At 53.2% G+C, this 12,823-nt stretch overlaps 5 protein-coding genes across 5 annotated transcripts; 4 read left to right on the top strand and 1 right to left on the bottom strand.

Moving 5' to 3' along the window:
* Nucleotides 1-434: 434 nt before the first annotated feature.
* CORC01_01220 (MYB DNA-binding domain-containing protein) lies at nt 435-2,138 on the top strand (the record flags this gene model as incomplete). Its single annotated transcript, XM_022612876.1, has 1 exon — nt 435-2,138. One exon carries the CDS (start codon nt 435-437, stop codon nt 2,136-2,138), a length of 1,704 nt encoding a protein of 567 aa, XP_022480637.1.
* A 1,020-nt stretch (nt 2,139-3,158) lies between these two features.
* On the top strand, nt 3,159-4,417 carry CORC01_01219 (ribosomal family S4e; the record flags this gene model as incomplete). The annotated part of the gene is made up of 3 exons (XM_022612875.1): nt 3,159-3,172; nt 3,363-3,785; nt 4,066-4,417. 3 exons carry the CDS (start codon nt 3,159-3,161, stop codon nt 4,415-4,417), a joined length of 789 nt encoding a protein of 262 aa, XP_022480636.1.
* A 2,968-nt stretch (nt 4,418-7,385) lies between these two features.
* On the top strand, nt 7,386-8,023 carry CORC01_01218 (uncharacterized protein; the record flags this gene model as incomplete). Its single annotated transcript, XM_022612874.1, has 2 exons — nt 7,386-7,539; nt 7,662-8,023. Coding segments are annotated over 2 exons (516 nt in total), but the record flags the coding sequence as incomplete, so codon positions are not given.
* A 429-nt stretch (nt 8,024-8,452) lies between these two features.
* CORC01_01217 (uncharacterized protein) lies at nt 8,453-8,668 on the bottom strand (the record flags this gene model as incomplete). The annotated part of the gene is made up of 1 exon (XM_022612873.1): nt 8,453-8,668. One exon carries the CDS (start codon nt 8,666-8,668, stop codon nt 8,453-8,455), a length of 216 nt encoding a protein of 71 aa, XP_022480634.1.
* Nucleotides 8,669-9,576: 908 nt separating this feature from the next.
* Nucleotides 9,577-11,607, top strand: CORC01_01216 (glycolate oxidase; the record flags this gene model as incomplete). The annotated part of the gene is made up of 5 exons (XM_022612872.1): nt 9,577-9,936; nt 9,988-10,387; nt 10,451-10,669; nt 10,743-11,141; nt 11,201-11,607. 5 exons carry the CDS (start codon nt 9,577-9,579, stop codon nt 11,605-11,607), a joined length of 1,785 nt encoding a protein of 594 aa, XP_022480633.1.
* Nucleotides 11,608-12,823: the final 1,216 nt, after the last annotated feature.

Below are 12,823 nucleotides of genomic sequence, written 5' to 3'. Positions count from 1 at the left end.
CTTCTCTGGTGGGGATTCTTCACGTGGGACTTTTCATCGTTGGGCAAATCTTCTGGGAGGAGCCCTGCAGTCAGTGTGTCTGTGGTGAGCCCGTCTGCCTGTCAGACCGGGCCCTGAAAGGCTGACTGCCAATCGTAAGCTGCTTTACCCTTACCTCTCTTGCTCCCCCTCCGCCTTTCGGTCAGTCACTGCCAGTCTCTGCTACCTGAGCAAACTCGTTGCAGACTCGAGTACAAGTCTCCCGCGTCCGCCTCGAGTGACTTCCTTCTCCTCGTCACCATCCTGCCCGCACGCCGACCTTCCACCATCGATCCCGCGTCCATTGTCTCTTCTTCTTTCCCTCGCCTCCCCCCTTCGCTTCCCTTCTCTTCGTCTGTGTTGTTTCCTACCTCAAATTTTAAACCAAATGCCCACTCCGACTCCTCTCGCCCACGATGGCCTACATCGAGCCACGCCTCATCCACCTGCTGAACGATTCCACCACGCCACAGCTCGCTCACGCTGATCTGCCGCCTCTCCGCCTGGCCTTCTCCCGTCCCTCTGAGCGGCCCTTTCCACTCGAGCCTGATACGACCCATCGCGAGGAAAACACCAAAGGGCTCTCGCTTGCCACCAGCCACGGAGCCCCACCACAGAATGCCGGCACCCTCGACGACAGCTTTTCCGTACGGGATTCAAGAAAGGACGATGAAGCAGCAGTCGATCGAGGAACAGTCAACAGCACCGCGCATCTACAATTGAGACTGCTCTTGGGCGAGGACCGAGATAATGTAGACTCTTCCTTTTCCCTAAGCAAGATCCTCGACGAGGTGCCCGAGAACAAAGATGACTCCGCGACCAAGAAGAGGCACCGCACTGTTGCTACCAAGGACGACTTCGTGCAGCTACCACAGCCGGTCAAGAAACAGAAGCCAATTCAACCCCAGGTCATGCCCACCATGCCGCCTATCATCAATGGCTTACACGAACCTCCTCCCGACGCCGCGCTGTTCCCGCCCATCGCCTCCAACGACTTCAACGAACCCGAAAACAACCAGCTTAAACCGCTCCGAGATTTCGCGCCGGTGCCGGAGGAGAAGGACATGGAGATCGAAGTTGAGAAGCCTGCGGAGGCTGAGTCGACGACGACCAAGAACTTGAAATCTGGTGGTGGCAAAACAAGAAAGAAGGCCATGAAGCCGAGAAGGAAGTGGTCCGAAGCTGAGACGAACCACTTGCTGCTAGGAGTCAATCGCCATGGCGTGGGAAAGTGGACCGATATCCTTGCGGATCCCGACTTCAACTTCAATGACCGAACTGCGGGTGACTTGAAGGATCGTTTTCGCACCTGCTGCCCCAACGAGCTGCGCAGGACTAATAGCGAACCGAAAATTGCGTCTGCTGCGGCGCTGCCAACCACGCCGACCGAACCAAAGGCTAAAGCAAAAACCGGACTGTTGTCCGAAAACATACTCATAGCCCAAGAAGAGGCTACTGCGAGCGAGCAGCCTCAGATGACCCAGGCTGAGTTGGACGCGTTCCCAAAAATGAAGAGGAGCAGGGCACACCGAAAGAAGCTGGAGGACTTGGCCGAGCTGGGAATACACGGTCCATTCAAGAAGTCGCACAGAAGAGAAAGGCGACCTTTTACCGACCAAGACGATAAGCAAATACTCGAAGGGCTGGATAAATATGGACCAGCCTGGACCAAGATCCAGAGAGATCCACGTTTTAGTCTTTCTGGACGACAACCGACAGACCTCAGAGACAGGGTTCGGAACAAGTACCCCATCGTTTACGCCAAGATTGAGAAAGGATTGTTCCAACCCCAGGACGGGCGAGGAGGCGATACGCTCGAACCAACGGTTAGCATGAGCATCTCGAATACTCTGCAGCCCAACAGACCACCTCCTCTGGAGGCGACATTGAATAGAACCAACTCAAAGGAAGACCTCCCTAGATGGCCTCTTTCTGTCATTGACAATGTGGAGCTGCCTGCCAGCCAGCAGGCCTTCGATTTTGGCGAAACGACCACGGCGACGTTCATGGGAAGCGCGGGAGAGATGGATATCTCTCGCCTGCTTCTGGACGACTCGCAGGTCGCCAGCTCGGCTGCGATATACGCACCCGATCAGACATCCGAATCGACATCGCCTTGACGGACCTTGAGGAGTTTGTTGGATCCCAGGGAGCTCCAACATCACTTTCAACAACTCGGAATTATCAATTATCCCAACACCGTCCTTTGACAACAGCCTAGTACATATACTAGGTTTCGACCTGCTGTCTTGTTTGTGGGGCTTTGTATCAAACGTTAGAATCAAAAGTGCTGCGTATTCTTTGCTTGTGTGGCGTACATGGGGAAATGTGGCGCTTTGCTCCCTGAACGGTCGTTTCTGGACATAAACTTATACCAACTGATTTCCGTAATCACATTTTGGAGATACGGCGCATAATCAGATATTCTAGGCCAAGGAAGGAGAAAATGGGTTCGGGAGTGACTTAGATGGACTACAGTCGTTTCTGCGCAAGAACGAGAAAGTTCTCGGGAATGGCTGGTTCAGGCCTTCAACCGATTATCTGGGTAGAGCGTCGAATACCTGGCACAATGAGCCAGAGAGCACCAATCGCTAGATGATTGTTTCGAAGATAGTGCACATGACCTGTGTGTATTCTGAATCTAGAAGGCTTCTCGTTTCAGTACGCTCGTGATGGAACTGGACGATTGTCCCGAAGAGGAGAGACACTTGATAAGCTACTTCTGCCGTTGGTCAGGTATCAAACCGACGTAATGTTAGGTAAGGTAGGTATTATTATTGTGCTGTTGGTGGGGCCGCCGTCATCGATCCAACCTTAACCGTGTTGCGAGGCCACGTGCCGCCCGTATACGGGACCCACCACCCGCCGAATCAACGGAGGACGAAGGCAAAGCAGGAAGTAGGCACACGGACCATCTCGCTTAATTCACCAGACCACCTCAATGGGCAGCGCCGGATTATCGAAGCCCCGCTAGACCGCCCAGAGACACAAGTGTAGGGTTCGAAAAACCTACGCCTCACAGAAAATTCCCACTCCAATCCCTCCGTACTCCACGTCCCGAGTTGACTTTGAGTATTTCGACTTCGACCTTCACACCCACCGACCAGATACCCCCATAGACTAACCGGCAGTCAGACAAAATGGGCAAGGGACTGTAAGTATTTGACATCCAATCTTGAATTCCTGAAGCATCGTTGTCGTCGATACAATCCGGGATTTTTTTCGCTACTCGAGCGAGTTCGACTTGCCCGCCACGGTGAAGCGAAGAAAAAATCCGACGACGATGGCAAAACATGTCCGACACACCCTCGACACGAGCAAACGTTCTGACAATGCCCTCACAGCAAGAAGCACCAGAAGCGCCTTAGCGCGCCTTCGCACTGGCTCCTGGACAAGCTGTCCGGAACCTACGCTCCCCGCCCCTCGGCCGGTCCTCACAAGCTTCGCGACTGCCTGCCGCTTATCGTCTTCCTGCGCAACCGCCTCAAGTACGCCCTCAACTTCCGTGAGACCCGCTCCATCCTCATGCAGCGCCTCATCAAGGTCGACGGCAAGGTCCGCACCGACATGACCTACCCCGCCGGCTTCATGGACGTCATCACCATCGACAAGACTGGCGAGAACTTCCGCCTCATCTACGACACCAAGGGCCGCTTCACCGTCCACCGCATCCAGGCCGAGGAGGCCGAGTACAAGCTTGGCAAGGTCAAGCGCGTTCAGCTCGGCCGCGGTGGAATCCCATTCTTGGTCACGCACGATGCGAGAACGTGAGTTTGCACACTCTGCACTGGTTCTGTCAGACATCATTCAGCCGTTGGATCAAGCTTTGGTCGATTCGTCATCACCCAAAATGCTCTCTTGTTCAATTTCTGGAATATGACTTCCCAATCATATCCCCTTTCCTTTGAAGTGGGAGGGAGGCGGAATTGCAACGTCAAAAAGAAGAATATTGGTCGATTACGAAGAAAAGAGATTGGAGCTACACAAATCCGACGGCTGTAATGTATCACCCTATCCGAACCCTTTTTGCTGACCTGCTCCTCACAGCATCCGCTACCCTGACCCCCTCGTCAAGGTCAACGACACTGTCAAGATCAACCTCGCCACCGGCAAGATTGAGGACTTCATCAAGTTCGACACCGGCTCCATTGCCATGGTCACCGGCGGTCGCAACATGGGTCGTGTCGGTGTCATCACCCACCGTGAGCGCCACGACGGAGGCTTCAACATCGTCCACATCAAGGACGCTATTGATAACACCTTCGCCACCCGTGAGTCCAACGTCTTCGTCATCGGTTCCGAGAAGCCCTGGATCTCCCTGCCCAAGGGCAAGGGTGTCAAGCTCTCCATTGCCGAGGAGCGTGACCGCCGTCGCGCCAACGCCCTCGCCGGCAACTAAGCGACTCTTCTACCAACTGAAGAAGATTGCGAGTGAGTCTGCTGCGTGTGCTGTCCAGGGCTGCTCCGAAAGGTGACAACCTTGCTACACCACACACTTTCGTGATGTCTTTCGGGACGAAACGGTTATTTGGGTCGGGCAAATGGGATTGAGCATGATCAAAAAATTACGGAGTCTAGGGCTGATTTTAGAGTTGTCGGCTTTGACTACCCGGCAGATAGCTGTATTGCGGCCAATACCAAGCCATTGAAGGTCACTCTTCCGCCCAACCTTGAGTTCCCATTTGCCACACTTGTGATATTGTCCTGTGAAAACCATCTTATCTCACCTTGGCTATGAGATTACTACGACGTCATCACATTCTGTTGTAACAGGCAATATTGTCGTTTCCTGTTACTTTTTAAGCTGTGAGTACTAGACTGCCTACCTGGAAGTGGTACAGTGCAGGTCCCGACCTTCGAGATTGGCCTTAGATGATGATATACTGTGGCTGGTCCAAATATTTACGAGATGTACATCTGATTCGTTTTGTTCATCCTCATGAGAGCCAGTTGAGATCAAGGATACAATCTGCTCTAGATGGATATCGCCCACGCAATGCCTTCCATTTGAACACATCCTCTCCTCAACTCGTCAACTATACACCATGCTGTCTGTCAGGCTGTAACCTCCATTTCCTACTCTCTCCAACACATACATCCCCCCCTCCCGCTGTATCCTTCCCGGGAGGAGAAGGGAGAGAGAGAGTGTGCTGTTGTTACATCGCCAAGTCTCCAAGGGCGAACCGCTCAAAACGTTTCCCGCAACCCCGCGGAAAGACCGCACGATAATGGTCTCGTGCTCTCTTCTGTATGCTTGTATGACGCAGGCACACCCGGCAGTCCGCGTGCGCCAAAGCCATAAGATCATTCTCACATACACACACACTCTCTGTGTGTGTCGAGTCCGTGAACGACTGCGGGGGAATGGGGCCTCATCCGGGGCGGCAGGATGCTAGCGTCTTTGCCTCGGTGGTGGGATTCTCACCATTCAATCGATTGGTCATTGTATTACGATAGGCACCCTTTGGAGAAGGCGGCATGGCGGCTGCCTTTCGTCTTACTGGGTACGGCACAGGCAACCCTCACCGAGGAGGGGGGGACTCAGCAGAGCATAGATCTAGCAGAGGCGGCGGGACTCCTCGCCTTGTATCGAAATGTCTTATGGGACATTCGTCACAACTCACAATCACTTTGCGTCCCAGGGGCGAAGCATCTCCAACCGGGCGGTAGTTCCTGAGTGACACCATTGCTGATCCGCGATTCTGGGGTTCGATTTACTTTCCTTGACACTGGTCGACATATTTGCCGTGGCAACCCGCACCACCACGTTCTCCATATTCTGCACTCCGGAAACGAGAAGCTCTGAATTGGTTGTAGCAGGGGTCAAGAGGTTGTGTCTTGGATTGACCCCGAGTCCAAAGAATTCTCGCTTGCCGCCAGGAGCTTTGGGGCAGCTTCTAGACTAGACTTTGTGGAGGTGGACCACCTCGCCATTGTGGTCACTCAACCCCGCCGTAACACCCGCACTGCCAAAACCCGGGCAAAATCTCGTCTAGGAGCTGTTGTGCTACAAATAGTAACTGCTACCGAGACGACAGCCTATCTGCCATGTTCTTCGAGTCCCTGGAGACCATGTTGAGACATCTCGATACTCGATCTTAGGTCGGTGAGAAGAGGCACAGGCGATCTGGTTCTTCCACGTCCTCTGCACCGATATATGCCGCGGTCTCAACTGACGGTCAGTTACGATGTCGGGTACAAGGACCTTGAACACGCTTGGGCAGGCTCTGGCATGTTTGGCACCAAAAGCGGACAGCAGTAGTAACAACGGCGGCGGGCAAGCGTTCGGCGACTTTGCCGCCGAGTGTGTGAGACATGAGCAACCAATCGGGGGCACGCGGGGTATCCAATGCAGTCGCCCCGGGCACAGGCATTGTTTCTCTGCTTCGTTCTAGAATCCGCATGTGCGTACTCCGCCAAGCCGTCACGCACCGTCCCATCCAAAGCTTCTTCTTCCCGGTTGCTGGCAGCCCCAATGGCCATTGGATTGATACAGCACATCCGAATTGGCCGTCCTCATCTAGAGTGGGCAACTCTTAGCCATGTGTCCGATGGGTGTTTGCCGCTGCGAGCCTGCTGCTGTCTTGCGCCGACAATAGCGTGAATTAGGACCGTGAGATCGGGGTCTTTTCCGCCAGTTCACTCTGTCAGGAACAGCGGCGAGAAGAACGATTTGCGAGCGGCTTTCCTACCATGCGTTATCCGGGTTCCGACCCTGAGTACCTGGAAGTCCATCCAGCATACAAGCTTAGTAGGTACTTTAGCATAGACCGATGATCGAATCTCATCGATTGTTGGGGTCGCATGGCCAGCGGCAGGGGGGGTTGCGTTGCAGGCTTGCAGCGTGGGATGCACCTAACTAAAGACGCACTGGAAATCCTTTGGGCAGGTCGTCAGGAGGGCTGAGCGGGCGTGGAAAGAGGGCGCTGTGTCATCGGAAGCCGCACGACGAGACTGTGATCGGAAGTGACTAAAGACTACCTTCTTGCAACGAACAGCGGTGCCACTGTCTTGGCTAGAGGAGAGGATAGGATGTTCGATATGCCTCGGGCGAGTGCGACGGTTCCGCAAGGTCGGTGTCTCACAGCGTCTGATGACCTGTCTGGGGTATGGTGTAACATTGATGCACCTCGGACACACCGCTGACATAATGGAAATTCCCGTTGATGGCGTCTCGTTAGCTTAGGTACTTTATCCGTAGTTGTCAGAGTGAATGTTATTGCTTACCACCTTCACCCGCAATGGTAGCCCAAGAAATTGTTGAGCTTATGTCACTCTGTCTTCTGGGAGTCAGATGACAGCAATATCCCTTATTGCAGATGGAACAAGAGGCTTAGCTGCTCTGCTTGGCTGCTTCGTCACATATCGGCTGTAGGTTCTGTTATCTTGACCTCGGAAAACCTCCGTGTCGGCGCTGCCATCGGGAGCGGTCGTCCGGGGCACACTCAGTGGGTGGGACAGTCAGCAACCAAGGTCCTCATCTCGGAACACTCCTCTTTGTTGACTTCCCGCTGGCAGACTGTCACTTGCTAACACGAAGGCCCGTGTCTGCCCTTGTCTGGTGATTGATCCACCAGGTGAGCGCGACTTCGCAGTGGTTGACGTTTGAGCGGATGCTCAGAAACCTGCAGTCATATCCACAGACGAGAAAGCCTGCTCCAGCCGGCAAGCGGCACCCTCACTAACCTGTTGTTTGGCTGACCCGGAGGCCAACGGCCTGCGTCCTCGGCGGTCACCGTGGGCCACCGTTACCCCTCGCGCGAGCCCCACTGCGGACTCTACACCGAAAAGGCCGGTACGCGGGGGTTCGTCAGAAATCAGGGCCCTTTTGTCGCTCACAAGAGGCTGGAAATTGTGGTCATGGGAGGAGATTGAAATTTTCGCGGCCCCCCTGTACCCATGCTCTTCGTTGGGGGTACGTCGGTATGCTTGCAGTTTCTCGTCGATGGCATTCCGCTCTGCCAGACTACATAGAGTCCTGTCCGTCTCACCGTCGTACAAGTAAGGCAGCTTAAGTCAATGACAGCAGCGCCATCTTCGGACACGAGGTTCGTCAGCCTTTCCAACTCGACTTTCAGTTCGCTTGCCGATGGTGGTTTGCCGCTGCCATTGCCGTGAATTTGATTACGTCGGTGAGAAGTCTTGGTAACCAGACTTCCAGTAGGCCAACTGCGGAAGGTTGTTGCTGCCCCCATCCATCGTAGCCCACGCCACCCCACGAAACGGGGGTCACACCTGCATCACAACCCAGCACCAGTTCGTACTGATGACGTGAAAGGCTCTGCCGTTGTCCATTATCGGGCTCGTATCTATGCTCACCCAGTCCTTCGAAGTTGGCCTCTTCTTCTGCTTCAACTCCGATACCCATGTCTCTATTCCCGATTTATTGGTTTTGTAAGCCATCACTCACCCAGCGTCGCCGAGAAACGTTGAGCTACACCACGCCCGGAGAGGTTGCGCATCGACATCGAACCTGGTCGTCGGTCCTCGACGCACCGCTCCGCGGGGAAATGTACCGTTCACCGAGAGCATCGACGACTTCGGATTGTTTCAGCTTCGGGATCTTCCCCGCCTGTGCCCCGGATCCACGCCCGATGTCGTCCTCTTGTGTCTCTAGCAACATGGCAAGTCCAAGCTCGCTGCTCCACATGGAAAGCTTGCTCGGACTGGTGCTACTGAAGCGAGGTACTACAAAGTACCTCATCGTGGAAAAGTCCAGAGTCTCACCCCCGCTAGCAACTCAGAGCAACCACCTTTGCTCACTCGCTAGCCACGCTTTCATCTTTCTAGCCCTCCGGCTCTTGACCTCTTCACTTTTTGGGCCTGTATCCCCCTTCTCTGGTAACGTGATTGGGTGTAAGATAGCCGTCTATCCACCCACTTCCTCTGCCTTGTCTGCACCTTGTTCCTAAAGTGGGATGCGGTACGCCAAGGTACTTGAGGTTCGGGTCATGCTCTCAACTTCTTCCATTTAAAAAAAAAAAAAAAAAAAAAAAAAAAAAAGAGGTAGAGGCATCGTTGCTAAAGGCGAAGGGCCCCGTTGTCATCCACCATATCCACTTGCCCCGACACTCAGCTTCTTAGCTTGCCCCGAGGGCGATTGCGACATTGGCCGTGGATTTGGATACGTGGTCGACGAGTTCTCTCGCTTTCTGAATATAAACACGTCGTCTTCCTCTTTCCCCTGGGCTCATCGTCCCGACTTCGGTTGTCACGGACTCGTTTTCGCGCAACACCCGACCCTTTCGGCAAAAGGCCATTCGCTAGACCTTCACCTAAGGTAGTCATCCTTCGACAGATCGATACCTGGTCGACTTTCGTGTCGTCCTACACTCGCGATATTAGGAATTGTTATCCACAGCTCACAGTTCGACTCGACGTTCCCGGCTCAAACTCAGTACAGCTGCGCAGACTAACATCAACCTTGAACGCCGGCACAAGCCATCTCACCGACGTAACCCACCGCTAAACCCTGTCGATTTCAGGATCTCACCCCGGTCAACCTCTTGGCCAATAGCAGACAGTCTCCTTGAAGAAACGGATTTTGTGTCCGTGTAAATGACCTTCATTCCCTGCATGTCGGCCAAACTTTCTGCGAGGCCCCTTTTGAGCCATGGCTTGAGGGGCCGACTCGCTAGGCCCGCTCTCCGTGCCGGTCGGAGCTTTTCGGCCGCGACCCTCCTACGGACCAGCCCTCGGGTCAACTCCGAAGGTTCGGCCAACACCGCACAAAGCGGCTGGAATGGGAAATCAGTCTGGACTGTTGCTTTGGCCGCCGGCACTGTTGGTTGGGGTCTTGCTAGTTCGATAAAGGACAATTCTGCAAGCGCTGGCTTTCTCCCACTTGGTAATGGTCTGCTTTTTCCGGACAGCCTGTCTCGCCCTGTGGCTTATGCAAGTATGGCCGAAATGGAGCAGGTAATACGACCCCAGCGTCAGAATGAGTGCCGTCTCTAACTCAGTGTTCAGGCCTTGAAGGAGATTCGAAAGGAGTTGGGTGGCGAGGATATCATCTCCACGGACCCTGATGACTTACATGCCCACGGATATTCTGAGTGGTCGTCAACTAATCCTGATGGTCTTCCCGTAGCTGTTGCGTATCCTCGGTCAACAGAACAGGTGGCAACGATCGCGCGGGTATGCTTCAAGTATAACGTTCCCATCATTCCGTACTCGGGTGGTTCTAGTCTGGAAGGAAATTTCTCGGCCCCTTATGGAGGAATCAGCGTCGACTTTGCCTTCATGGACCAGATACTCTCCTTCAATAAGGATGATATGGACATTGTTGTACAACCGAGTATCGGATGGCAGGACTTGAACGAGAAACTTGCGAAGATGGAGAGCGGTCTCTTTTTCCCCATTGACCCGGGTAAGCAGAGATCGACATAGTGTTTCCCGGAAGTGAGATTTCCAAGACTAACCGAAAATACAGGCCCAAGCGCAAAAATTGGTGGAATGATCGGTACCAACTGCTCGGGAACGAATGCGGTTAGATATGGAACCATGAAGGACTGGGTGATCAACCTCACTGTTGTTTTGGCAGACGGTACTGTGGTCAAGACTCGGAGGCGGCCAAGAAAGTCTTCTGCCGGCTACAACCTGAATAGTCTATTCGTGGGATCTGAGGGAACGCTAGGCCTTGTGACCGAAGGTAAGTCGAGAGAGGCGGATGTGCTGGCTCCAACTCGCCAGAGGTCCTTTGGATGCATGCTAACCTCAACTAGCAACCCTCAAGCTCACTGTTGTGCCTGAGGACTTTTCAGTTGCTGTGGTGACGTTCCCTAGTATCAGAGACGCTGCTGCGGCCGCAGCTGAGGTTATGCGGAACGGTATTCCTGTGGCAGCGATGGAAATCATGGATGAGGTCCAAATGAAGGTCGTCAATCTGGGTGGCGCAACAGCGCCTCGTGTCTGGCAGGAACTCCCAACCCTATTCTTCAAGTTCTCCGGTACCAAGGCCGGCGTCAAGGAGAATATTGGTCTCGTCCAGAAAATTACCAAGAATCATAAGGGTGGCAACTTCGAGTTCGCAAAGGACGCGCTGGAGCAGAAGTTGCTATGGTCTGCCCGGAAAGAATCACTGTGGTCAATGTTGGCGCTTCGCAAGGACGGTGAAGAAGTTTGTGAGTTGCTCGTCATCTGTCTTGGCTTTTATGGGGATCCATGTACTGACAACGCGTAGGGAGTACCGATGTTGCTGTTCCCTTCAGCCGTCTGGCCGACCTCATCGAGATCAGCAAGAAGGAAATGGACGACATGGGGCTCTTCGCGAGTATCCTTGGCCATATCGGCGATGGAAATTTCCACGAAAGCATCATCTACAACCGGACGATACCTGAAGAGAGAGAAAAGGTCGAGAAATGCGTGCACAACATGGTGAAGCGAGCGATAGATATGGAGGGTACGTGTACAGGCGAGCATTCGATCGGCTGGGGCAAAAAAGAATCGCTGCTTCTCGAGGTCGGCTCCGATACCCTTGACGTTATGAAGTCGATCAAACGGGCGCTCGATCCGAAATGGATCATGAACCCAGGAAAAATCATGGATATTCCTGAGGGTTCAAGGACGAACCAAGGTGCCTCATCATGAGCCTGCGGTCCTTTGATATGGGGTCAAAGTTGATGAGGTGGCTTCCTCAACCAGGAATCGACGTTGGGGGTATCACTGTCCATTTCCGATGCATAACGGTTTCCGGTAGAAGGCGATAGAAGGCCTCGTACTTCCAGGCAGATGGGGTTGATCTGATGGCCATTATTCTCCAACCTGATTGAGAGTGCCCGTTACCTCTTTGCACGATCTTCGCGTTCCCAAAAGGGGGCCTTAGCTACCTAGCAGAAAGTAGATAGATCTTCTCCAGGCCTTGTATTTTTCAAATTGGAGTGCCGTATACTTCGATTGTATGGAAAAAGTTCCGAAAAAGCGTGCTTTTATTTACTGGATGTAGATTAAACCTCAAGCTTCGTTCCGCCATTGATCATGAGGAACAAATTACCAATTGCCGTCGTGCTGATACTTGAGTGCCTGACAGGCGGAGGTGCGACATTTCAGTATTGAATCAGATCTTGAGATGGACGGCTGGGAGTAACTGGCTAGGTAATAGCAATGTTCAAATGCCGAAGCAATCACAGCAGGAGATGGAGTGCGGGCAATCGATCCAAGATTGTAGCGGGTAGGCGCATGCAAAGCGCCTACCTTGGTGGGCAAAGAAAGGTTGGAAATCACAAGGAAGCAGAATCTAGAAGAATTCAAGCATTTTCCTGAAGGCAAGAAAGAGCGATGAAGCAGCTCCTTCCTTCACGACCAATATGCCGAGTTCTGCCTAGGTACCTGACTTTCCTTACCTCAATTTTACCACCAGGCACCCTCCACATCCTCAACACCCACCCACCTTCTCCCCTCCCTCAATCTTTGATTTTCAACCTTCCCGTCTACCTTACATTCTACTAGTCCTTCCCTCTCACTTTGTCTGCAAACAAACTCACACTCATCGCGTAAGGTAACTGAAGGGCAGAGTAGTTTCATGAGATATATTCTCAAATCCAGGAAGGACGGACAAGACACCAGACGCGCTGTTGCACAACCAGGTGTGTCCAACTTGACCTCGAGCACTTTTGTTTCTCATGCTGTATCACTTCTTTCCTTTCAATTACTCCCCGTGCTAGCCCCGGCTAGGGATTTAATGATCTCCCAAGAGATTCAGAGAGGCTGTCTATCTAAAACATTATCCAGCACTGCCTAATTCTGACAAGGCATTCTTGGCCCTTTCTGCTTTCTTGGGGCTACCTGCTAGGAAGGAACTTCGCAC

The sequence above is a fragment of the Colletotrichum orchidophilum genome (assembly GCF_001831195.1).
Source record: "Colletotrichum orchidophilum strain IMI 309357 chromosome Unknown Scaffold_6.1, whole genome shotgun sequence".
NCBI lineage: Eukaryota > Fungi > Ascomycota > Sordariomycetes > Glomerellales > Glomerellaceae > Colletotrichum > Colletotrichum orchidophilum.
The sequence above is the reverse complement of the archived record's forward strand: the minus strand, read 5'-3'. Positions and strand labels throughout refer to the sequence as shown.